The 26720-nt window shown below is 32.9% G+C and overlaps 2 protein-coding genes across 2 annotated transcripts in view; one reads left to right on the top strand and one right to left on the bottom strand.

The window, feature by feature from the left end:
• lqfR (clathrin interactor lqfR) overlaps nt 1-19757 on the bottom strand; it is a 33016-nt gene extending 13259 nt beyond the window's left edge. Inside the window, exons 1-6 of the mRNA XM_066404820.1 lie at nt 19593-19757; nt 19320-19521; nt 18992-19262; nt 16931-17092; nt 16454-16880; nt 16038-16396 (exon numbers count right to left, since the gene is read on the bottom strand). Coding sequence (XP_066260917.1) covers nt 16038-16396; nt 16454-16880; nt 16931-17092; nt 18992-19262; nt 19320-19521; nt 19593-19642 — 1471 coding nt within the window. The 5' untranslated portion in view covers nt 19643-19757. The remainder of the gene's footprint in view (nt 1-16037; nt 16397-16453; nt 16881-16930; nt 17093-18991; nt 19263-19319; nt 19522-19592) is intronic.
• Nucleotides 19758-20387: 630 nt separating this feature from the next.
• On the top strand, nt 20388-26470 carry aux (cyclin-G-associated kinase). Its single transcript, XM_066404688.1, has 17 exons — nt 20388-20602; nt 20657-20718; nt 20780-20954; nt 21012-21277; nt 21491-21713; nt 21771-21910; nt 21972-22094; nt 22145-22329; nt 22385-22534; nt 22594-22748; nt 22971-23139; nt 23200-24041; nt 24103-24348; nt 24402-24576; nt 25074-25281; nt 25342-25503; nt 25554-26470. Exons 1-17 carry the CDS (start codon nt 20470-20472, stop codon nt 25662-25664), a joined length of 3525 nt encoding a protein of 1174 aa, XP_066260785.1. The 5' UTR covers nt 20388-20469; the 3' UTR covers nt 25665-26470.
• The last annotated feature ends 250 nt before the right edge of the window (nt 26471-26720 follow it).

Genomic DNA, 26720 nt, shown 5'->3' with positions numbered 1-26720 from the left:
TTTATAAATTTAAGTGTCGTTATGGTTTAAGATTTTTTAAAATATTCGGAGAAAAGTTGGCTTCAACAGCGCAGAATATTAGTTCTTTTATAGCGGAACGATCTCAATTAGTTGAAAGGTTAGGTGTATCAAAATACCAAATACAGGGTGACATTTTAAAAACTTGCAATGGCTACTTCCCAGGAATGAAAAAAGATTTGAAAAATTCCTTGAAACTCTTTCTATAATTAGTAAGAGAAACTAAAATTATGTACTTACTAACCTACCCTTGTCTACTCTCTAACCCTCAGCCACCGCAATTTTGTAATTTTAACTGGCAATCCCTCACTTGTAGTGGCTCATTTTAAAGCTCTTTAAAAATGACAATCGTATTAACTAACATCACATTTTCAAGCAGTTATCAAATTATTAAATAAAAAAGGAATAAAATGTTTGCATTTACCTTTTATTTAATTGTGTTCAAAATGGTTTCCGTTATTTTCCAGACAATAACAGAGACTGTTTTCAAATTCCTGACGAACGTTAGTCAGTTTCCCTTGATATAGCGCGGCATGCTTGAATAATTCTTTCTTGTAGTTCCCCAATCGAGTCGGGTTAAGTTTTAAAGACGACAGACTTTAGGTGTTCTCATTAAAAAAAAATTAATTGACATTAGATCTGGAGACCTTGATGGCCACTCTATAGTGCCTCGTCTATCAATCTATTTATTTAAATAATGGTCATCTAACCATTGCCTAACTGGAACCATATATTGAAGAGGTGCTCCGTAGTGTTGAAAATGTAGCAAATCTTCGTTTAAAGAGACATATTTTCTTGTATGTCAGCCTGGTTTTCAAATTCACAAATAATCAAAGGTTAAATGGCATTTTCAACATATCAGCATAAATCGCACCATTTAAGATTCCCTCTATAAACGACGGACCAATAATAGCACGCCCCAATATGTCAGTCTAAATATAGACTTTTCAAGGTACTTGGTATGACCTCTAAATATATGTGGGTTCTGCTCACTCCAATAACAACAGTTTTGCTTATTAAAATGCTCGTTTAACTAAAAAAAAAACATTCATCACTAAAATAAATGTTTTTCACAAGTCGAGGTTCAGCAACAATTCTCTGAGTTATTAATTCATAAAATTTAATTCTCTTGTCCGAGTCATCGTCACAAAGTTCTTGAACGATTTGCATTTTATAAGGATGAAACTTACTCAATTTTAATGCCCTCCTAATTGTTTCGCGTGAAATTCGCATTGCTGTAGCTGCTTGACGTATTGATAAAGTAGGGTTTATCCCAAACTGATCGAAAACTTCCACTTGAGCTTCTTCCTCAAGGACTCTTAACTAATTCCTTTTCTTATTAACAATAGAACCTGTTTCTTGAAATTTAGTGACTAACTGTCGAATATATTCATGATTCACATTTCTGCCATTATGTCTATCATTAAACCCAGCAACTGTTCTGAGGAAACAAGGATTCTTCAAACCATAAATGAGTATCATTTCTACGGGTTCAGCAACACTGTACACCATTGTGAAAAAATAAAATGAAATGAACACTAATCACACTGATGCTCAAAGTTTCAAAGATTATTAAATAATACTAGTCAAAACCTTCCTGACTGATCTCAATACTAAAACGAAGTGAAATAAATGAACGTCTAAAAGCAGAATTCTGGAAAAAAAAGGTTAATAATTTTGTTGGGCACAATAACTATAATATAAAAAATATAAACAGTTCTAAATTCTTTAAAACCTCTAGATCAACGATAAAAGTATTATTTGAAATATTAGTCGATGCTTCTAAACGATTTTGAAAATATATATTCTATCTCTTTTTTATTTAAAAACTTGATAACTGCTTGAACAAATGTAATGTTAGTTAAGTCGATCGTAAAGCATTTTTAAAAATCTTTAAAATGAGCCATTACAAATGGGGGGTTGCCATTTAAAATTATAAAGTTAAGGTGGCTGGAGGTTAGAGGGTAGACGGGGGTAGGTTAGTAAATATATAATTTTAGTTCTCCCTACTAATTATAGAAACTATTTCGATGAATTTTTCAATTTTTTTTTTATTTTTGAGATATAGCCATTACAAGTTTTTAAAATGTCGACTTGTATATATTTAACGCCGGCGAAATCGAGTTATATTGGAAGCTTTTGCCAGAGAAATCTTATATTTAAAGTTCTGAAAGAACTAAAATAGTCCAAACAGAGGATAATTTTTTTGGGTCTTGCAAATGCTTCGGGTTCCCAGAAACTCACTCCTTTAATCATTGGAAAAGCAGTCCCCTCAATCTCTAAAAAAAAATCCTAATCCGTTTATTTAAAAAAACGCCAAAAATGCTTCGATGACCTAGTAAGTGTTTAAGGATTGGTTTTTCAAATGGTTTGTTCCAGAAATAAATTGAACTAAAAATTTAAATAAACGCGCATGCAATTAGAAGATTTTTTTAAGTGAAAGAATTCTTAAAAATTCACAAATTTGAGCAACGTGCACTGCTCCTTTTAGACAATATTCACGTTTATCATTTAGCAGAAAACTTGAAAACCTAAGATGGCGCTATATTTGGATGTCGCTTATTAAAAAGGAACCATGTGCCAAAATATCAAAAATAAGTTAAGAGCGCCAATCCGCATAAATATGCGCCATTTATCATTGGCCAAATATGTAAATGAAATCACTAACAGTGACGACATTTGTGAGTCAAGGAACCAAACGCCTTTTCATATTGAAAATTTTTCTAATTTATCGAAAGAAATCTAAGCGACTGATTCCTTTTAGATAAGCTAAAAAGGTGCTTTGGTGCTGGGTTCTTTCTTAGATCTTAACCTAGAAAATCAAAATAAGTCTAATATTAATCTGTTTCTGATTATGATGATAATATTATCATTCAATATAAATAATAAAAATCTACTTGAAGATCAAAATTGTTTGGAAGTAAGAATAATTTTTTTTCGCCTTTCGTAGGACTATAGAAGATATTGTTATTCTTCAAAGAACTTACAAATTTAAGTAAGACATCCAAGGACACCGACGAATACAATCCAGATTCAGACGTTAGTTGTATCACTTTAAAAAAAATAATTTACCATTAGCACAAATCCATAAAAATGAGAAATCACGAAAAGTAAAGCGGCGAAAGAAGACCGAAAAAGGGCCGTAAGAGGAAATATCCAGCACAAACGTTTGCAATGCGAAAAAAGTTGAGAGACAGCAACTTGTCTCATTACTCTGTAACTGATAAGCGAATTGAATTCAGAATTTTTTTGGATTATCAATGCAATTGCAAAATGAAATGCCAAGAAAAGGTGACAGTAATGAAATGAGAAAACTTTTCACACATTATTGGGAGTTGGCTTGTTATGATACGCAAACTGTATTTTTAGCGGCAACCATTGAAGTTTATGACATTAAAAGCAAATGAATTCCCGAAAGTACACAAAAAGGATGTACAAAGTTGTACAAATTTGGCAGTCTAATTATTTGTCGAGAAATGTTTATAAAACATGCCAAATTTCAACAAAAAGAATTCATACGGAATTAAAAAAGTTTAATAGCAACTACATTAAAGATAAAAGAGGTCAAAAGATAGGTGGTCGAAACATAGTAGCCGAAATGCACAAAGATGCTGTTCTGGCTCGTATAGCTTTGTTTCCGTCATACATTTCCCATTATACCAGGGAAAAGACAGATGCCAAATATTAAAACCCCAATCTATCAGTTACCAAAATGCATTCGTTGCACTCGTACCTATCTGAAGGAAACCCATCAGTAAGTTTAAGCACTTACAAGAAAATATTTTACGAAAACTTTAATCTCAGAAGAAAGCCACCTGTAAAGGACACCTGCAATGTATACGATATTCAACAAACTAAGCTACAAAGTAGAGGTTTAGGTAAAAACAAAAGTCAAAAATTAAATTCTGATATTGTCGCTTATTTGAATAAGGCAAAAGAAGCACGCGATACAATGAAAGCAGATTTTAGGGCAGCTAATAAAACTCACGATGTAATCAGTTACGACATGCAAAAAGTGTTAAGCTTACCAAAGATTCCTACAAACGTCATATATTATAAGCGACAACTATCTGTGTATAATGAAGGAATACACAGCTCCTCGACGAATATTCCTTATTGCTCTGTATGGAAACAAGGCACAGCAGGTCGCGGTGCATAGGAAGTTGGATCATACATAAAACTGCTTATAGAAAAATATTTGGATCCAAATGTTGAAGAACTTTATGGTCTGACTCTTGTGGGAGTCAAAACCGCAATATTAAAATAATCCTACTTCTAAAGACTGTTCTGAGTACAACAATCTGAAAATTTTTTTTTTTTAAGTACCTCATATTTGGTCACAGTTTTTTATCCAACGACACCGATTTTGGGGAAATCGAATGGACTATGAAGCACCAAATACGTGTATATACTATGGGGGACTTAAAAAAAATCATTTTGTCATCCAAAAAACAAAACAAGTTTGTTGTAACTCAAATAAAACAAGAAAACTTTTTTCCTGTAGAAGACATTGAAAAATGTATCTCTAATAGGAAGGTATATGAATTCGGTGAAAAGGTAGATTGGCTTATTGCTCGTGTAATCAAAATAGAGAAAGATACACCATATAGTACTTTTTTGAAACATTCCTGAGACGACTATAAAGAGATGGAAATTGATAAAAGGACAAAAGGTGAAAAAAAAATTCTAAATAGTAATAATTTTCACTCTAAATTGAAAATTTTATATCCATAAGGAAAACACATTTCCGAAAAAAAGGCGACAGATATAAAAAGTTTAATATCTTTAGTTTCAGATGAATGTAAACGTTTTTATAACACCAGTCTACAAGACCCTGCTAATGATTTCGAGAAAGATATGGAAGGTTTTGGTTCAAAAATTGATTTCAATCTCGAAGATCAAAACGATAATTTTTGAACCATAATTTTAAGTTTAATGCCATTAAAACCTAATTAACATTTTTGCTGTGATATTGTGTTGTTTTTAATTTTAAATTAACATTTTATGGTTATCATGAAAAACCATGTGGACACTTTTAATTTTTATATTTTTCAATAGGGAACCATGCGCCAAAACTAACATATTTTTCCTCATGCATATAATTTTATATGATTTCTAACAAACACAAATTGTTGTATAAACTATTTTAAACCATATAGTGAAAGAACGCCATAAATTTTCAATATGCCGATGTGCAGTACAACTTAGAATATTCAAATCAATATATCTCCATTCGTGCAAATGTCGCTTAGTTCCTTGTCGATAAATGACATCCATTTGTTACGTTTATACCCTCAAATGTTATACCATTAATACAGCCTCTAGATCAGAATATCTTAAGATCAACTAAATTATATTATAGAAAAAAAAAAATTAAGTCACATGGGCACTAATAAGCTTAAGTTTTAAAGATGTAGTAATTGATTTGCATCGCGTCTGGCAGCAGTTAGATTCTTCTGTTATTAAAAAATGTTGGCGTCAAATTTTTGATGGAAGTGATATAGGTGAAGATGATCTGGCTCTATCAAAACTTCGAGAAATTATACTAAGTGAAAACTCAAAATCGATAGTTAAAAATGCCATTGAATTACTTAGTATTACTGAACCGGAGAGTTTAACTCATACATACAAATTTTCGTAATAGAAGATAGAATTCACATTTTTTAGGCTGAATATAACGTAGTCGATGTTGAACAATGCAATAAAGATAGCATTGTGAATACTACCAGTCTTAGAGTCGACATCGGTATTATTGAAGATTTAGAAAATATCGACTTAGAAAATGATTAATTAGAGAACCAAACAAGACGATTTCTATTCCAGAAGTTATAGTAGCACTAAAAATTGTTTCACAATGGTCGGAACAAAATTATATAAGTGTTAGTGGTAAGCAAAGCCTTCTCAATATTAAAGATAAGACAGTGGCTACTCAATGGTCAAAAAAGAAAGTTCAAACTAAACTTACGTCTTTTTTTAAGTGGATAGTATAGAAATAAATATTTAATACAATTCTCAATTGTTTATTTTTTGCTTTGATTTTATTGCAATGGTAATTTAGAAAGACATTTAATTATTTCATTATCTCCTTCGTTCATGTGAACAGTCTCGATTATGTAAATATATCAGATTTTTTGTGATCACATTATCGTGAGCCTGCTGTATTTATAATTTAGTTGGACGTTTACCTAAAAGTGATGTGAACATTTTTGAAACCCAAAATATATCTCATAGAAGCATTTATCGTACAATTGCTGAGTGCGAAGAAGGGATACCTTGCCTAAATCTTCTAAAAAGTGGGAGACCAAGAATTTTAAACCAAGAAAGAGGAGAAAAATTGGAAACAAGTGCAAAAATGGATTTGAAGTGTCTGTGAGAAAATCAACACGTAAATATCACACTTCAAAAGATACAATGTTTCGGGAATTAGCAAGACATAACCTAAAATACCGAAGAAAACGAAAGTATCCTAAATATTCCTCAAACCAGTTAACACGGATACCACAATGTTGTCGTCAACTGAAGCGGATACATTTTGCTAACAAAAGACTCATTATAATATTTAACTCTTTCCAATACGGAAATAAAAGAAAACGATGGTTTTTATATGGACAAGGTAGAAGAGTGTACTTTCTCTAGAGACATATTTCGACCTTATGTGGGAGGTTGTAGGGGCGAAATTCTTGACAGTAACAGATATGTCAACAACTACTTCCCCAAATTAGTTGATTTTGTCAACCAACATCTCATTGGAGATGACATAATATTTTGGCTTTACTTGACATCTTGTTATTATGGTAGGAAGACGCAAAGTTCCATTAAAAAAAACACAACTTTGATACTTTTAGGGCTTTTGGGACACCCAGTATAATATGAAAATAATTTTAAAAAGTAGCCATAATAGATCCCCATATAGCCCAAAAGTGAAACTTTTTGAAAGCCTCGTACTTTAGCCACAATATTCCGCGCCGTATAGCGTGAATAACCCTGTATAATATTACATTGAATACAGGTAACTTCCTTCTAACACGGCACTTCTATAGCATGGATTCACTTTAACACGGTTCAAGAATTGGACAAAACCTTTGTAAAATATGAAATATAATAAAAAAATTATTAAAAGCAAACTTTATCTAATTTGAAATTAGGGAAATTCCATTCAATAACGGTGATAAAGCTTTTAAGTGCGAAAGATACCTAATTTGACATTTTTCATTCGAGCGGATAAGTACTATCAGATACTCCTGCAGAATTTTCTTGAACTATTAATATCTAAGTACACTTTAAAACTTTAATCGTGTCTCTCTCTTAGATATGTAGATTAAACATTTTCAGGTAAATAGTACTCAACTTTTTTTAAAGAAATAATAATAATTAGGTTTTTATTTTTATGAATTAATTTGTAGCTCTAAGCTATATTTGGCGAAAACAAAAAAAATATATCTAAAGACATTTAATCTCCATAGAAACAAAATTTCAAATTTTAGACCCGCTAAAAAAGGGAGAAAAGATATCATATGCCGCCAAATCATTGGATTTAAATGAAGCAACAATGCGAACTATAAGGAAAAATTAACAGAAAATTAGAGATTCCGTTGCTGCAAGCTGTTCTATCTCCTCAAACATGATATCTCGTCCTGGGGCAGCAATAATTGAGCAGATGTAAAAAGCCCTTAGCATCTAGATTGAAGATTAAAAAAAACGGAGTCCACTGAGCACTAATATTATTAAACAAAAAGCCGTAAACATTTATGACTACTTAAAGAAAAATGGAGAAACTACTACTAATCCAGATTTTGCAGCCAGCAAAGAGCAGTTTGATCGTATGAGAAAATCTTTATCACTACAAAACCTAAAAATAGAAGGTGAAAGTGCATCAATCGATAAAGAAGTTGCCAAAATTTATCCAATGAAATTGAAAAGAATTATTGAAGAGGGTGGATATTTAACACACCAGATTTTGAATACCAACAAGACTGTTCATTGATGGAAACAATACCCAAGAGGACATGTATTTCTAAAGACGAAGAAGTTATGCTAGGTTTTAAGGTAGTAAAAGACCGTGTAACATTACTGTGCAGTAATGCTTTAGGCGATTATATTGTAAACTCTATGCTGGTTTATAAATTTCTCAATTTCGTGCATGAGAGTAATTGCATGCAATAAAAGTAATTTACCGAAATACTGGGTAGCAAATAAAAAAGCTTGGATAACTACTGAATTATTTAAGAAATGGTTTTTAAATTGTTTTGTACCAAAGGTGGAAAACTACTTAAAACAGAAAAATTTAGATTTTAAAGCTCATCTTATATTGAATAATGCACTCAACCATCCGCAAGATTTAAATAATCCAAATATCAAAATAATTTTTTAACCTCCAAATATAATTGCTTTACTTCAACGGTTAGATCAAGGATTTATAGCTACATTTAAAACCAATTACATAAGAAGATTATACATTAACATTAATACATACACATTAACAATGGGTTTTGAACAAAATCAATAATGGGGCTCAATAATCGCTATGGGCGTCAAGGAGGCATGGAAATTCTTTACAATTTTGGGCTGCATTAATCTAATAAACTTATCTATCAGAGAAATAAAACTAATGACGTTAAATGGTTGTTGGAAAAAAATATGGCCGAAGTCAATTGAAAGTGAAAATTTGATTCAAGACAGCAGAAAACAAAATAGATGTAGTAATAGAGGTTGCTAAATCTCTAGGAGGGGAAGGTTTTGACGATATGACTGCACAAGATATTCAAGAATTACTGGTGGAAGAAGAGATTGATGAAGCAGGTTTGATAGAAGTGATGTCTGGAATCCATGATAACTTAGAGAATGATGGCATAGGTGAAGACGAGGAAATTAAAAAGTTTACTCTACAAAGCATAATGAAAGGCGTAGGCCTAATCAAACGGTTAAAGTCATATTTCTAAAATGAAGATCCTTCAAATGAAAGGAGCACAAAGTTTAAAAAGAACTTCATAAATGTTTAGCATCATATAAGAAAATTTATAAAAACCTTTTAACTGAAAGCAAGCAATATAAAATAACAGATTTTTTGCAAAAGGTAGAGCATGAATCTGAAGATAATGCAGAAAAATGCTCAGAGGATGAGGATATCTTACCAAAAAGAAAACACCCACAATTAATAGTGCTTAGTGATGACGAATAAAACGTTGTTTAATTCATATTAATATGTATTACTTTTTAAGAAAATTTTAATAAAGATATGTACCTTAATTATGAAAATATAATAGCGTGTTTTTTAGTTTCTGAAACCTAATCCCCCTTTTTCATATAGTTTTTTGTGTGGTATAATAAGGATTCACATAATACAACAATTTTTTGGAATGTAACTCTCGTGATACGGGGGTTACCTGCAAAAATATTTGCAATTATATAATAAATATTTTCACATTAATTATTATACAATATGATTTCTTAGATGTCAATCAGTACTTCAGAAAATTTATTTCAAGAAGTGTCTATGTCGTATATACAGTACAACCCCGATTATCCGAAATAATGTAAATTGCAATGATTTTGGATAATCGAAATTTCGGTTAATCCGAATTCTGAATGCTAATATGTGTTTATTCGCGTAACAAGCTTTTACATATTAATTAAAAAATATATATAGAACAAATATAAGTTATTTTGACTTGAAAACTTTTTGAACATAGGTATTTGCATACATAACAAAAATTTATTTTTTATTTTAATTTTTGAAAAACGAGGTAATTTTTGATTGCACTCGTTTAGCGCTACTTCTGTTTTTGGCTGCAATGTCTCTCCACCGTTGGATAAGCAAAACGTCCGCAGCAGTTGCATTTTCTTATTGTTCAACATAATTTAAAGCTTCTTCTAAAGCCTCTAGTCCTTCGAAATGTGACATTTTCATAGAACTGGCTTCTACTTCGTAATCATCATCGTTATCACTGTCTACTTTATCAGTGCTGGGATACACTTTTGATTAATTATTGTTAAGTCATTACATCTTCCACACTATCACCATTTAACCATCCAGAAACATTTATTTCCGTAACATTTTCACATCCTAATATTCTTGTGATAATATCATGTAAACTTTCATTTTCTTGAGTCTCTGCATATGTGTGATCTTCCTCCTTTAGTTGAATTAATTTTGACCAAGATTTCTGCAGGGTATTACTCTTTACTTGATTCCAGGCTGATGCTATCCAATAAACAACATTTCTTAAATTTATCTTCTTTAGACAATCAATTAAACCTTTGAGTGCTGAATACTCATGATGTATGCGGTCTGTAAGGACGGCGCACGGCTAGCGCTGACGATCGCTGTGGACGGAATACTTTTTCGCTAGACTGAACTCTGTTGATTGAAGGGGCAAATAATAATAAGTTATAAAAATTCTTTTACACGAGATTAAATAATTAAAGCGTGTTATTTTTGAATAGTAATTATTCATTATAAACATTAAAATTTATAATAAACTAAAAACTAAATTTAATGAATATAAGAGAAATTAATAATTCAGTTGTGTGTGAAAATGTTCAAAACAATTATCGATACATAAACCGACATGGCATTTTCTGCATTCGTAACGCGTGTCACTCCTTCTCTTATTTTTCGCGCAAACACATTTTCTTCTTGATAATTGTGTTGTGCTCGCACGTAATTGCGTTTCAAATTTTCCAGGACACCCTGGTCCATGGGCTAGATGAGAGAAGTTACAGCACGAGGCAAAAACATTGTTTTTATTTCCCCACTTTTAAGTTACTCCGCATTTGGGTGAGTTGGGGCATTCTCTAATAATAAAATGCATTTTCTGGGATATCAATTATTTTTTAAATAAATTTCTACTTCTGGGACAAAATCTTCTAAAAATCAGTTTTTAAAAAATGTTGAATCAATCCAGGCACTTTTTTGATTCCTATAGAAGACAGGAAAAGCATTGCGTCGGATATTTTTAAAGGCCCAGGGATGTGCAGATTTACCAACACATAATAATGGAAGTTTGTGTCTGCCAGAAGCGTTACCGCATGTAAGAACAGTGATACGTTCTTTGCTACGCTTGTGACCAGGCAGGCGCCCCAACTTCGGTTTTGGAAGCTAAGGTATTTGACAGCAACATTTTGCAGTTCAAGCCTGTTTCGTCACAGTTGTGGACTTGGTCTGGTCGTAAGCCATGTTCTTTTGTAAACATTTCAAAATTCTTTGCAAAATTTTGTGCGGCAGTTACATCGGCGGACAAATTTTTCTTCACAGATTTTCAGTTAGCGTACACCATGTCTATTGTTCCACCTGTCTAACCATCCATCACTTGCAGAAAAATTTGTAGGCGCATCAATGACCGGCAACTTTTCGTTTAAACTCACGGCTTTTTGTTTTAGAATTGGCCCTGAAATTGGTATTTTACGTTCTCGATTTTGTGTAAACCATAAAAATAATGAATCATTCACTTTCGGATGTTCACCAATTTTCATGCTTTTTCGTGTCGGCGTGGGCGACGACAAAACACTACACCATTTTTCAAATTTTTTGCGATTTTTTTCCACTCTGCAACGGTATTAATGCCTACAGTTAAACCTTTAGCTATATTTTTAAGCAGTTCACCATTATCCAAACGTCGAACAGCTTCAAGTTTTTCTTTTAAAGTAATAACAACACGTTTTCGCTTAGTGTTATTATAACGTTCCATTTCGTAAAATATTTTATTTATTACAGTAAAACTACAACCTCTGCAATAATAACATGTGTTTTAGGTTATACATATAGGGAACCACCGAGCAATAATTTGTAGATGAATCACGCGGCGAACTGTGAGCTTGCGTAAAATATACTTTTAGAGAAGCTCCAAGTACGTTTCGGATAATACGAATTTTTCTGTATAATTAGGACTTTTGATTTTTCAAATTCATTTTGGATAAACAAGATTTCGTATAACCGCGATTCGGATAATTGGGGTTGTACTGTAATATTTATTATAAATCAAGACGTTAATTTCGATATTTTATCAAGATAATGATCCAAAACATAAACCCGATAAAATTCAATCCTGATGATGGCTCTAAAACTGCACAAGAGTGATAGGTACACCTCCACAAAGTACAGATCTGAACGTTATAAAAAATTTGTGGTTTTATTGAAAAAAAATAATAATAATCAGAAAACATTACATTTCAAATAATGAAGAAGTTGAACAACATCTTCAAAAAGAATGGGACAGTTACAAATAGACTTTTGTAAAAAATTCATTTCTTCAATGCCCAATAGATTAAAAGTAGTGTTAAAAAGCCAGGGTCCGCCCACCGCTTATTAAGTCTCTTTTGCTTCGTTTATAGGATTCTTTTTAAAACTATATATGAGTTTCATTTTGATTATGGATAATTTGGTATAATTTACTTTTTCATTACTATGTAATTAAAAGAAACATTTTTTTATATTTGAGTCAGTTTCAAATTAAAATATTAAATTAAACAGTTTCCAGTTGTTCTAGTAAAATATTTTTATTTTTTGAATAAAATTAACACATAATGTTGAGGTGTATGCGTTTTACTTTGATTGTATGTCACGACGAACTCTGTCAAAAGTATGTCCGTTGCCCATAGACAATGACTGATTTTTTCAATAAACTTAAAAAGTGAGGACTTTTTAACTTTTCTTAGACTCAAGTCAAGATGACAACCGCACCATCTAACTAGGCTGTTTTTTTACTGTTTTATCTAAACGGTACTTACAACATTCGTTTTTTAGATTTAAGTTTAAATAAGGGAACAGAATCCTTTTAGGTATTTAGCTAGCACTCTTCTGTTGTGTAGTAGCTCGTTGCAGCTTTTATCACTTTTGTGTTTATTGATCTGATTTACGTCGTAGATAATAATTTTTTTACCAATCAACCTTAACTAAAGTTAGAAAGGTTGTTTGGTAATTTATTTCTCAACAGTATCTCTGAAACTACGAACTCATGGTGGTCTGATTGTGAATATTCAATCTATAATTATTTTACGGCCACTTTCACCTCACTTCGGCCAAAAAGAAGGATCAAACAATTTTGGTTCCTTACGCTGGACCAACCAACAATATACAGCTCTCATTCGTACCTTTGCGAATAAAATAGACGCACCGATGTATTATCTTAAGTTCAAGAAAACACTACTAAACTCCCTGTTCATACAAAAGGTATGAAAATGTGTCTCATATTACTAAAATATTGAAGCTTTACTGTATAAAAAGGAATTCCGATCCCAAACGACAACGATTGGAGTGCCCGATGTACGATATACCGTGCGGTGTTACAACTTTTTTGCAAATTATTATTATTTTTTAACTTAAAAGCAGCATAGCTAGGGCAAAAAAATACTATCTTTTGACGTTTGTTTATTTTTTGTTGATGTTGTTTATATCATTGGTAAAATGACCGATTGTTTTAAATTGAAACATGAGTCAACTGACACCTCAAATCACAGGTTTTTCAAAACTACGTTTAATGGTGCATTGTGATTCAGAATTTATTGATTATTTTTTGAGAAAAACGGTTACAAACTTTTTAAAAAATGCAATACAAATTCAGTTAAATAGTGCGTAAACAATGAAAAAATTTGTTTATTGGTAGGAAATTGATTTGTTTTCGATGTTGCACTTACAAACAGTCTTTGGTTAAAAAAAAGAATAAATAAAAACAACTAAAGACTGTTCATGAGCATAAAATCAAAGACAAACCAATTTCCTATCAATAAACAAATTTTTTCAGTATTTACGTACTATTTAACTGAGTTGGTACTGCATTTTTCAACAAGTTTATAATCATTTTTCTCAAAAATTAATCGATAGATTTTAATAGCAATACACAACTGCATGTAGTTTTAAAACATCTTTAATTTGAGGTGTCACTTGACTCCTTTTTCAATTAAAAAAAATCGGCCATTTTGCACCATCGATGACGTAAGCAACCTTTTAAAAAAATAAGTAAACGTCAAAAGGTAGTACAATTTGTCCTATCTATACTGCTTTAAAAATCTTAATTATACATAAAAAAAGTTATTAGAGGGGGGATGTTAAAGTCGCACAGTAGATCCTGGAATGTTTGTTGATCAGTCTATGAATGAAGTGCGTAAAACAGCAAGTTTCCAAGTCGAGGGAAGCATTTTTAAACTTCCTATTCATACAAGAAATATAAAAATGTCTGTCATATTACGAAGAGGCGAGATTCATTAGTTTTCAACCTCCCTTAGAGACATAAGTCCGAAAAATATTAAGGACATACAGGGTGTTATAATTTGAAAACGAACTACGATATGTTTATAAAACCCAGTCTTAAAATTTGGAAAAAATGAAGAGAAGAATTACAGTTGCATGTAGGGAAATTTAAGTACAGTTTTTATGAATATTAGTGCGGAATTTGAAAATAGACTATTACTGATTAAAAAATAATAGACAGCGCTTTGAATGCGTAAAACATTAATAAACAATTTTGCTAAAATAGATTTGATACCTAAGCTTGTTTATAGTTTGGACGTGATTTTTCAAAAATCTCTTAATGAAAAAAAAAACAGGTACATTTGGAAAGGTAATTGAAAGACCTTTCAAATGATGTATAACTCAACCCCCTTTTCATTTAAGATTTTAGTGATTGTTTCTACCCCCGCTAGAGGGTGCATGTAATTTAATAGAAAAATTCTTTAAAGAATGTTCCCTTTGAAAATAAAATCGACGTGTTTTTGCATATTTACATATTTTTTTTAAGGACTGAAATATAGTATAGTAGGTAGTATAGTAGGTATAGTAGTATAGTAGTATAATATAGTAGGTAGTTCGTTTTCAAATTGACACGCTGTGTAAAAACGAATAATGCATTTACATTTTGTGTTTTTAACTACCCTAGATTTTTGCAAATCATTGTTCCAAAGTCTAGGTTCATTAATTTCTTATGATGTTTAGAATCCTTTGACCTTTTGATGAATTCAATTTCTTGTTACGTACAGTGCAGCAATTTTTTCTGTTTTGCATTCTATGGCTAATAAAGTTTTAAAACCTTTTTCATTTTTATATTATTTCCATTTGATTCTAAAGCTAATTTTTCTATTTTATGAGGTTTTAGTGAGAATGTGGCTACAACAAGTTCTCTCCGCGTATTGGTAGGTATAAGTGAGTAGTCTGTTAATTCAACACTAAAATTCCTTAAGTTTGGATTTTTTTCTGTTTACACAGCAGTAAACACAATAAAATCTGCTTTGCGACTACATTTCTCCTTAAACTAAAACACCAAAAACCCGTTTGGTGATTTTTTTAGTGCAGTCGTGTTTTAAATATATTACATAGTCTGAAAAGATCTTTTGGTTCAAAAATCATCAGTCAAAATACAAAAAAAATCAGTAGAGTAAACGACTTTTTAGGGAAACCCAGTATAGTCGTGTATATTTCGAAATCAGACAAAACCAATATTTTCTTTATATGAAAAAATATAGGGAGTCCTATAAAAAAAAGGTTGCACATCATTTCAACGCATTTTCGCCACCCATCGATTTAAATTTACAGTGGATTCAAATGATTTATAGAAACCTTGCTAATTTAAACCATTGGAGCCAATGTAGTGAATCATCTTGTCAATAAAGGGTTATCTACATATTCAAGTAAATGTAAAAATTATATAGATGACCCAATACATTTAAATAAAGAACAAAGGATTTTATCTAGCGATATTATGGAATAGACTTCCTCAAGCAGTGAGAGTCATTAAAAAATGCTAATTTATATACTTTCACGGTGAAATTTTGTGAAATAATTGAATTTTCTAAGAGAATTGAAAATAATCTCCTCAATTTCCTGAAATCGATTTTCGAATCAAACTACAAGAGCTTTTCGATATACAACCAATGACTATAATTAATATCATTTTATTTTGGTAGTTAAGTTCATTTTCACCCACTTTGAGATTAATTGAATGAACGAGATTGAATTGTTTTTCTTAAAGTTTTAAGTAGCATTATTAAATTATTTCAATCCTAAGTTTTAAGACTGAAGGATCACTCACCTCCAAAATTATCCAAAAGTCCTGGTCCACCAGTCAAAGGATCGTTAAAATTGTTATTTACAATATTGCTGACGATAGGTTTCGGAGTTATAGACATGCTATCAAAATCGGATAAATCCCCAAGCAAATCGTCATTCTTCTTAGGTAGACTTGAAACTTGGCTAGTTGATGATGCCTGAGGGGCAGGAAGCCCCATTACAGCACCACTTGCCGAGTGCGAAAATCCTTCTAGTAAGTTCTCACCCGAGAACGGTCCTTCTAAAAGTTTACTCTGTTTTGACACACCCATATTTGGAGGGATAATGTTTGGTAGGACTGTTGGAGTAGTCGGTGATGTGAGCAAACTGGATGGCGCCGTGCTAAAATACATTTTTTAATTTATTGCTACTTTAGGAAGTAAATTAAAAGCATAGTACCTATTTGAATTAGAAAAGGCTGAACTAAAATCAGCAAAATCATCTTCGCTTTGGCTGCTAACAACCACTGGAGCATGAGTAGTTGTGGAATTATTAAAGGCAGCCTCAAAATCACCGAATTCATTATTGACGCTAGTGGCAGGTTTTTCACCAGCTCTGGGGTCAAAGTCGTCCAATAAATCACCTGTTGGCCCACCACTAGGAGGTCTCGGAAGAGGGCTTTGCGAGGAATCCCGACCGAAATTGGCGGCTGCTCCCAGATCAACTTTTTTGAGAGGTTTTACAATTTTCTTTGGTGACGTTGCGATGTTAGAGTTAAGACTTAGATTAACTTTTTTCTCGGGATATGTTGTAGCTGCAACCGTCGGACTTCCTGGCCCTCCTTCATCTTTATATCTATTAGCACTATCTCTCGACTTTGTTCTACCTAAAATAGTCATCGGTAGTTTAAGGCAACTTTCCCATTATGGTAAGGACCTCTTGGAGAACTTTCATCATCACTATCAACATTTTCTCCTTCCACATCATCATCAAAAGATTTATCTCGATATCGATTGTTGGAGTTATCATCCCAGTTATTACCACCAAAGTCATTATTTTTTGGGTAAGGTCGATCATCCCACTTTTCAGAACTACTACCTATAAATTTTAAACGTTAGAGAAAGTCTCAACTATGTTAAAAATACGGCAAAATCGGACTCAGGGCTAGAGGAAAGACACATAACTTACTTCCAAGTAAATTTTGGTGGTAATAACTTAGCTTACCTAGGTGACTAATTATGAACGGGACACAGATGAAAAAACGGTGAGAAATGTCCTGAGTGAGTTAATCTAGCTTATTCCACAGCCAGTGGTACTAGAACCACACTGCCCTTAAATCTACTTTACCAAATAAATTTATTATTATATTATTATACGAGATGAGTCAACTTAGACTGTGGCATTTAATAGAAAATCATATTTTAAGCAAATGTAAATTTAATCAAATTTAATAAAATAAATTAATTTGTCTCATCCATTGTGTCTAAATTCTGATGTATAATATGCATTTGTTGGCGATTTAGTAATAATAGTTCATAAGTTTTAATATTAAAGTATTAGAGTTAGCAATAAGATAAAGCTGGAAAACTATCAGAGTCATTTGGGGGTCGAACTGTTTTGAATGAAGTTATTACTATTGCTGCTATTACGAGGTCTAGTGTTGAGGAATCTCATTTTGGACTTTGGACTGGGATATCTCCCAGGAATGGAGGAGATGTAAGAACAAAAAAAAAGTCTATCAAGACATAGAATGGTAGAGGTGCAGTTGAGTAGTAGTAAATTTGTTAGTTTATCTTTGACTATTTTGACTATACTTTAACATTTCTCAAATGTGGAAAATGTTCATAATGTTATTCCAATACATTTTTATTTTATTTGCAGTATATTTATGCTTGAAAATTTCTTTGTTTAAAATAGATAGCAAAGGTTTGTTACCAATTGTTACAAAATTTTTGTGAAACTAAATTCTAAATTTTAGGACACATTTTACAAATGTCTGAAAAAGTTGAATAATAGTGGCTCACAGTATTGTTTTAATAATAGTTTACCCAGTTAATTGTCATATTCTCCTGGTCATTTGGAATAAAATTTATGAAAATGTTAATGTGAGTTTTTTAAAGCTAAGCATAATTTTGTCTGTAAGAAATTATGTCATCATGGTAGGTCTGGTAGATGCTTTTGGTCTGTCAAATGCTGCACCATGCTTTGCCTTGAGATAATCTGATTTGGTATGTATTATATTTGTTTGATTCTAAACTGATAACATTGTCTAACAGCCCTATCAAGGCATTGCTAAGCATCCCAAGCTTGTTTTAATCTTTTTGCTTTAAGAATAATTATTTTCTTCCAAATTTTAACCCTCAAGGATGCTAATGTTTCCTGACAAATTTTAATTAATAAAGGATTTACTATTATTAAAAATAATGAATATTTGTTGTTATTAACTACACCTTAAAACTTGTGAAATGACTCAATGGTAAGTGATTTTTTTCTATGTTTTGTATTTTAATAATAATAGATATAAATATCACTTATTATCAAACCAATTAACAAAAGCAACATTCTGTGAAACAGTTAATGACCAAAGCAATGATTTAAACCTTAATTGATAAGTAATCCTTTTTAAATTTATCATATTGTATTAATGCTTGAGTAAATTCAAAGTTCATTATATTGGCATGCTTTTTTGAAAGGTAAACTATTATTAAGTATTTTTCCAACAAATAATGTAGATAATGAAAAACATGGCTAGGCAAGTCATATTGGAATCAAAACATGATATAATGAAATTGAGTGGTATATTATATAAAATGTTTGGCATAATGCCTTAGATAATTGTCAATAAATTCAAGGAAATTATTAAAATCAATGACAATAAATAATTAAAAGGTGTGACACTTGAAGAAGATATGCTACTCGACTGGAAGAGACAAAATGACATCTTTTTGTTGTTTTTAAAAAATTCTTTGTATTAAAAGGCTAATTAAATATACTTACCAAACTTCATGCCCATCATATCTGAGCTCATACCAATATATTTGTCTTTATTCTTTTTAGCCTTTTTCCTCTCCTCTCTAAGCCGATCATCATCTTGAGCAAACTCTATCAGCTCTTTCACTTTGTGCCTAATGTTTACTCCCTGATCTTTCCCATTTTCATCTATAAACGTGTAGTTCTCCAAGGACCTAAGGTCATAGATATGTTCTCGAGCTGAGGTAACCACCCTTTCTGAGCCATTTTTGATCAAATAGTTAAGTACTAATAATGACTAAGGAAATGATTCCTATTAGGAATACACAGATATTCATTGGACATTTACTAATACTTTATAAGTTCTTCTCCAATTCTGTTTGCTCTCCTGTAACATTCGCTTCCACAGCATGGACATCACCTCAGGGAAATGCTCATAAGTAAATGTTGCGTGAGCCAGTTCTTGCATTAGCGCCCCTGTAGGGCCCCACGCCTCATCGTTCGTGGCTTCTCGAACTTTCGCCTCTATTTCTGTATAATTCATAACGACGTTCGTACTAAAAACATGGGCAAAACCATAAAAACATCTGTTAAAAAAACGCTGTAGCTTGGAATGGCGTTTGCTTACACTTTGTCTGCGAGTTCTCGCACTTTCCACATGCTGAAAAAACTCTCCATCTTGGTGAATTGGAAATATGCTTGTTCTAGGAGATAATATTTTTAAGCCCCTTAAACACAAAACGCCAATAGATTAATTAAAATACTGGAAAGAAATAGAAACTTGTCGTGTCTATACGACCATTTTGCAAAGTGGCTTGTCCCGTCATTTGGGTTGAAATCAGTTATTCACTAACAAGACTCAGAGTACTAGCAATCAGTGTAAAAAGAGAGAGATATGCAGAGATTTCTAGGTAAAGAGAAAAATAGACATATCTCTTTGGGTTATTCCCAGGCACTTAAAGGCACCTCTAATGAATAACGAAACTTTACTACGACATTCGTCATCAACAATGTTATTGCTAGTCGAGCCTAAATTTCTGTGTTAATCGAGCATGGTATGGCAACGTCGGACGTAGTACATAGTTTTTTCCACATTCATTTTTACATATATCTGCAAATGATTCATTACGAAGAGAGAGGTAAAAGAGTAGTAAAATTTTAAAAAAGATTGTACTTTTCCTTTTAGAGATCTTTTGTAGTTCTTAAAATATCTAATCCAGATTTGTCATATGCAGCTTTGTGCTGTTGTTTTTCTACTTCAAGTTCATTCAAGAGTCAGTAAAAAAATTGCATCCTAACTGCGCTCTGTCCATCTCTATCTGGTTTTGTGAGCTAGAAAAAAGTAAATACTATTCGCGCATTACGTCACCATTGTGCGTCACTTTGACTTAGACGTTTCTTTCTTTTACAAAAAAATTGTGTTAAATTGTTTTGAGTTTTGAGAATTTTGAGTGGGATGAATAAGTGCAAAATAAAGGGATAATTTTAATAAAAAAATTATAATTATGAGTGATTTGTTCAAATCTGCATTTGAATATTTTAGTGGTCCTGCAAATGGCCAAATTGAGAACAGTTTTGTGGGGCAACTAGTGGAAATTTCAAATGTGAAACTCAAAATCAAAAAAGTTATTGCCGAAGGCAGGTATCGTCTAGATATTTGGTACTAGATCTCACTTATTAAACTCTTTCCAGGAGGATTTGCTGTAGTTTTTGTGGCTCAGGATGTGTCTACAGGCAGAGATTATGCCCTCAAGGTTTAAAGTTTAATTTCACCATGTAATTTGACTCTATTTCTTAACCTTTGTTTGTCCTTAGCGACTGCTGGCAGCCGATGAAGAGGCAAAAAGAAATATTATGCAGGAAATCAATATATTAAAAAAGGTATCTGGCCATCCCAACATAATACAATTCCTCTCAGTTTCGTGTATTGATAAGTCGCAAACTCAGCATGGGCAGTCAGAATATCTGCTCATTACAGAATTGTGTACAGGTATTAGGCAAATAAGAATAAGTTCAGTTAGTAATATTACATATTATAACTCTTTAGGAGGGTCTCTCGTTGAGTTGTTACGAGCTAGAACAACTCCCTTTGATCCTGAGGTGATCACATCAATATTCTACCAAACATGTAGGGCTGTGGCTCATATGCACTCACAAAGCCCAGCAATAGTGCATAGAGATTTAAAAATAGACAACTTGCTTATCAGTGTTGAAAACACTGTTAAGCTTTGTGATTTTGGTTCTGCAACAAGTGAGATATTTCAACCTGATTTGACATGGTCTGCTAACCAGCATTCTAGCTTAGAAGAAAATGTAAGTTTTGGCGAACTTGTTCTTTACTTTATTTGCCAAGTTACAAACTCTCAAAATATATTACATTTAGGTGTAGAATCTAGAAAACCTTTATTTCAACCACCAAATGTTTTTGGAATGATCCTCTATTATTTCTTCAAAAAAACTTTAATAAATATAATTCTAAGCATAGGACAGAAATTTTTAATGCTTATTGTCATTCTTCACTTTTAGTTGGCTAGATTTACAACACCAATGTACAGGGCCCCAGAAATGGTGGATACATGGAGTAATCATTTCATTGGGCCCCCAGTTGATGTTTGGGCCCTTGGCTGCATATTGTACACCTTGTGTTTCATGAAGCATCCTTATGATGACAGTGCAAAACTGAAGATAATTAATGCCAAATATACATTACCCCCAGATTCAAAGTTTTCATGCTTTCATGATATTATTAGTAAGTGAGCTTTGCTAAGCTGGGGATCAGTATGTCTGACAATAGAGAATTTATTAGGAGGCTGTTTTCAAACAAACCCAGAGCAACGCCTTACTGTGTCAGAAATCCTAGATCGTCTTGCTGCAATTGCTGAGACTCACAGATATAATGTTAAGGCACCTCTACCATTCAAAACTAATCAAGTGCAATCAGAACAGGTCAATTAGTTGCTGCTTAATTAAAGTGTTTTACTAAAAGTTTTTGTGGTATTGCAATTAGGGTAATGGAGATTGTTCAACTAACAATACTCCAACACATAAGGTGCCACCTGCTAGGCCTTCTACACAACCAAGTCCTTCACATCAGGTTAATGGAACAAGGCCCAACAGACCACCTCAACCAGTGAGTTTTTATATAATGCTTTCAAGTTTGGGAAATTAGAAATTTTTTAGATCTCTCAACCAACTACACCTGCACAGAGACCATCAGCTCCTCCAAACCAACACACACAAATACTCAACCGTTCAGTTGATCAGCCAAAACAAGCCGGCTTATTTTCTTCCTTAAAGGGTGGGGCTGGTAGTTTTTTGAAGAACCTTAAAGATACCAGTTCCAAAGTTATGGCCAGTGTACAGCAGTAAGTAATATTTACTTTAACATGAGTACACATTATTTTCTCTAAAAATTTCTAGAACTATGGGTAGGACTGATCTAGATATTCACTACCTAACTTCAAGAATAGTTGTAATGCCTTATCCCTCTGAAGGACTTGAGTCTGCCTATAAGACCAACCATATAGAGGATGTGCGATTGTTTTTGGATTCTAGGCATCCGAATTATAGGTAATTGTCTGGTAAGCTTTAGGGAATGAGTCATAATTCAAATTTTATTTTATATGTAGGTATTCAGTGTATAATTTAACAAATAAACCCCACCAATCAAAATTTGGACCTGCAAGAATTGTTGATTGTTCCTTTGCTTACCCAGATCACTTTAAGGCACCGTTACTTAATTCTATGTATCAACTCTGTGAGGATATTTATCAGTATTTGTCTGGTAAGTAGAGATTGACAATAATATAAGTTTACTTTATAACGAATAAAAAAACACAACTTTAACATGTTTTACATACAAAGTAAGTCTAATAATAGACTGCAAAGTGTCGCCATGAATCAGCTTGTACAGAAAAAATGCCGATAAAATATATCCACTGTATTCAAGGCTCTCAAGATCAAAAACTATAGGCGATGTCATTATATGTAACCATTCTATTTTTAGGTGACAGCCGTAATGTCGTAGTACTACATTGTACTGATGGCAAAGCAACATCAGCAACGATGTTTTGTGCGCTTATGATATACTCGGGCCTGTACGAAGTACCTGAAGATGCTTTACAAATGTTTGCAGTCAAAAGATGTCCCCCCAACATGCGGCCTTCCGAATTAAGGTTTGTCTGTCCCATTAAACTCTCCCTAGTCTCATAATATATAATTTAATTTTTTTTTAGATATTTATATTATCTGGCAGACATCGTGAACAATCCGCCTTTGTACCCCCACTATAATCCAGTAACTTTAGTATCAATTCAAATGACTCCAATGCCGCTTTTTACCAAAGTGCGTGACGGATGTAGACCTTATGTTGAAGTGTACAGTGAAAACCGCTGTATATTGTCCACACTGCAAGATTATGAGAGAATGAGACTGTACAATATCGCTGAAGGCAAATGTTTGTTACCTGTAAATGCCACAGTTTGCGGTGATGTTTGTATTGTAATAAATCATGCCAGGAACATATTAGGTGGCGTTATGACACAAGGAAAAGCTACGGGAATTAAAATTTGTCAAATACAGCTGCACACGGGTTATATTCCTGAGGAAGGAACTTCTATTCGATTCCCAAAATCAGAACTAGACGAGATAAGCGAAGGTCAAGAGCATTATCAGCAGGGATTTACTGTAACTTTGAACGTTTTTGTCGGTGACAATGAAAGAAGGCCTACGCAGCCCGCACCATGGCAAACCGATCAAACTGAAAGAGTCGCGGACACAATGTTCTCTTCTCAAATTGAAAAAGATGAAACGGTAGAAAACTTCAAGAGCAAGCCTAGTAAAAAGCCTGTGCAAAGGCCACCTAAGCTTCCTGTTAGGCCTGCTCCACCATTATTAGTATCAGACCCAATTGTTGATGATACTTCTGAGGAAGAAACTGAACATATCATGATAGAACAGGAAGTTACAGTAATTGAAGAAGCAGTTGATTTACTGAACTTAAATAGTGGCTCTGCAACAATGGAAAATACTGTCAGACCCTCTCCCAGCACAAATTTCGATCTCCTTAGTGGCTTAGGTAAGGTAGTAAGTTGCATTTTTCAAGATTTGCAGATTATTGATTGTGTGCAAAAAAATAGGAGAAGAAGGGAGAAGTTTTCCTGAGTTTAAAAATGTCGTCCATCCACCAACACAAGCTACTTCTAAAGACATTTTCGATCCCTTCGCTTCAATTGGCGCTGGAGGAGATAACAGCAACCTATTGGGTGATTGGAGTAGTTTTGGGGCTTCAAGACCTGCAGTTAATAATCAAACAAAACCTACCACGCAATCTGCTCAGCAGACATCAACACGAGAGGAGAAAAAAGACTTCTTCGCAGATTTTGGTGAGTAGCAACTTCCTTAGTCTTCCTCTGATTGGTAATGTGTGTGTTGGCAGGTAATATAGGGGGATTAAACTTTGGTGTTCCTCAACCAAAGGCTCCGCAACCTTCATTTACTCCATCTAATGGCAGTAGAACACCGAATGATACTCCATCAACTCCGTACACTCAATCGGCGACTACCACACCTCAGCACCATGTTAAGTCTCCTTTGGGACCCGATTACAGTAGGTGAGTTTCAGCTTACAGTGTCAATTGAACTGAATGCCAAAAATAAATAATAATAAAAAATGCAAATTTTAAAGTGACGAACTCGCATTTTATAAAAAACGTCATCAATCAACAACCTAATTCATATTAATGAAAATTCTCTACAAAATAAATTTTTAGTTTTTAGTTCTCTGTCATGCAGGATGTCTAAAAACGGCGTGCAAATGTTTTGCGAGATGATTCCTTAGGTTAAAATAATATCATTTTTTACTAAAACATAAAGTTGCAATAATTTTGTTCATATAGGGTGTTAAACTTTCGGATTTTTTTAATAGATTTTTACTTTAGAAGTGCTTTAATTCTCGAAATATTAAGTTGAAACTTTGTACATGTACAATTGTTTAGAATATTCACAAAATTGCAACATAAAAGCTGTGAAAAACTTAGTGGTATTTTTCTAAAAGTATACTCGAAAACGATTCGCTTTTTTTCCTTAAACAGGCATACTTAATGTTTAGATCGCACTTTGAACCCTTGAACAAAACAAATCATAAAGAGGATATGAAATCGAAACCAAAAAGTGGCGATGTCTTCGGAGACTTGCTTGGCTCTCAGGGGTACACGTTCAGTACCAAAAAAGACAACACTCCTCGGACCATAAACGCAATGCGTAAAGAAGAATTGGCGGTCCACATGGATCCAGAAAAGTTAAAGGTCATGGAATGGGTAAGATCTAACAAATTGCATGACAATTGTGGTTCCAATTTTGTTTTGTTATAACTCCAGGTGGAAGGAAAAAAGAATAATATACGGGCCTTGCTATGCTCGATGCATACCATATTATGGGATGGCACCAAGTGGACCAAGTCTGAGATGCATCAGTTAGTGACGGCCTCTGATGTGAAGAAGGCGTATAGGAAGGCTTGTTTGGCAGTTCATCCTGACAAGGTAATTTTTAGCAATTTTCTTTTTGTGTCTATAGTTGTTTTGCTTCACAGCAAGTAGGTACCGAGAATGAGAACTTAGCGAAACTAATTTTTATGGAACTAAATAATGCCTGGAGCGATTTTGAGAATGATGCGTCTCAGCAGAATATGTTTGGAAGCTAAAACTTAGAAAAGGGGGTTGTTTCGTCAAACATTCCAATTATTCTTAAGTGTAGTTTATTTGTCTTTTCCAAATTCTTAAAATTTCTGCAGTATTTGTAGTTTAGTTGCTATTAAGAGAAACAGTAATCCGATTGGAGTTATTAGTATAATTTAGTGCAATGCAATGCAAGCTTTAACATTTATGGAAATCGAAGTAAATACTTAATATTATAGAATACGAGGTACTCGTTGCCACAAGACACAACTGATTTACGGCCAGATTTATAGGTCAGGCTTAAACTGATGATTCCTGGCTGTTAATTACACCCAGGAATTGAAGATGGCCAACACACGATTACTAGGTTTAAATCTTCGATTTATGTAGCAGAAACCTATGAAACTTGCCGTCATCGATAGGATATAAGTAATACAAAACCGTTAAAAAGCAATGTTTAACGAAGAAGAGCTGTATAGATAGTTCCTTATAAGGAAGTTTATGATATTATATTGTTGCTAAACATATGGAATCGTTTTAATCTTTTGGTGCAGATTTTTTCTGCTTGACAATGGAAATCATCGGTTTGCGGAACTCCTAATATCTACCTATATTTATCTCAAGTTGCAAATGTGATGTAATTTAAACGTGTTTGGTTGATTGTGTGTGGTTTCCGAGGTTAATGCAGCGAAAGTCTACATTTTATAACCTGTGTTCGACAATATAGTATTTATTTAACTAGATTTAGTTTTTATTTATTTACTATTCATGAGAGTACTTTCTAGTTTTATGTATATTAACTTCAAGTTTAAATAAATCCATGTTATATTTAGTATTTTGTCTTATTGGTTCCTTTTAGCTAGCAAATCGAAAGTTTTATCGCCTTTTTTCATATTCATTTACAAGAAAGTCGAAAACTTCAAATATTGCAGCACTTACCACCATCAGCTCGTTATTAATGGATTTTTAAGTGATAAAACTAAAATACAACTTAAAAGGGAACGCTGTGTCGTTTATCGTGGAGGCACGAACTTTAACAAACACGGCATTCTTTCATCTTCGTTTTATCGTACTTCCATTTG

This window comes from Euwallacea similis, chromosome 36, assembly GCF_039881205.1.
Source record: "Euwallacea similis isolate ESF13 chromosome 36, ESF131.1, whole genome shotgun sequence".
In the NCBI taxonomy this organism is placed as follows: domain Eukaryota; kingdom Metazoa; phylum Arthropoda; class Insecta; order Coleoptera; family Curculionidae; genus Euwallacea; species Euwallacea similis.
The sequence above is the reverse complement of the archived record's forward strand: the minus strand, read 5'-3'. Positions and strand labels throughout refer to the sequence as shown.

Coding starts and splice junctions, on each gene's coding strand:
- aux (XM_066404688.1), top strand. CDS start 20,470: ATGAGTGATTTGTTCAAATCTGCATTTGAATATTTTAGTGGTCCTGCA. Junction 22,749..22,970: donor TATTTATCAGTATTTGTCTG/GTAAGTAGAGAT, acceptor TTCTATTTTTAG/GTGACAGCCGTAATGTCGTA. Junction 24,042..24,102: donor CGATCTCCTTAGTGGCTTAG/GTAAGGTAGTAA, acceptor GCAAAAAAATAG/GAGAAGAAGGGAGAAGTTTT.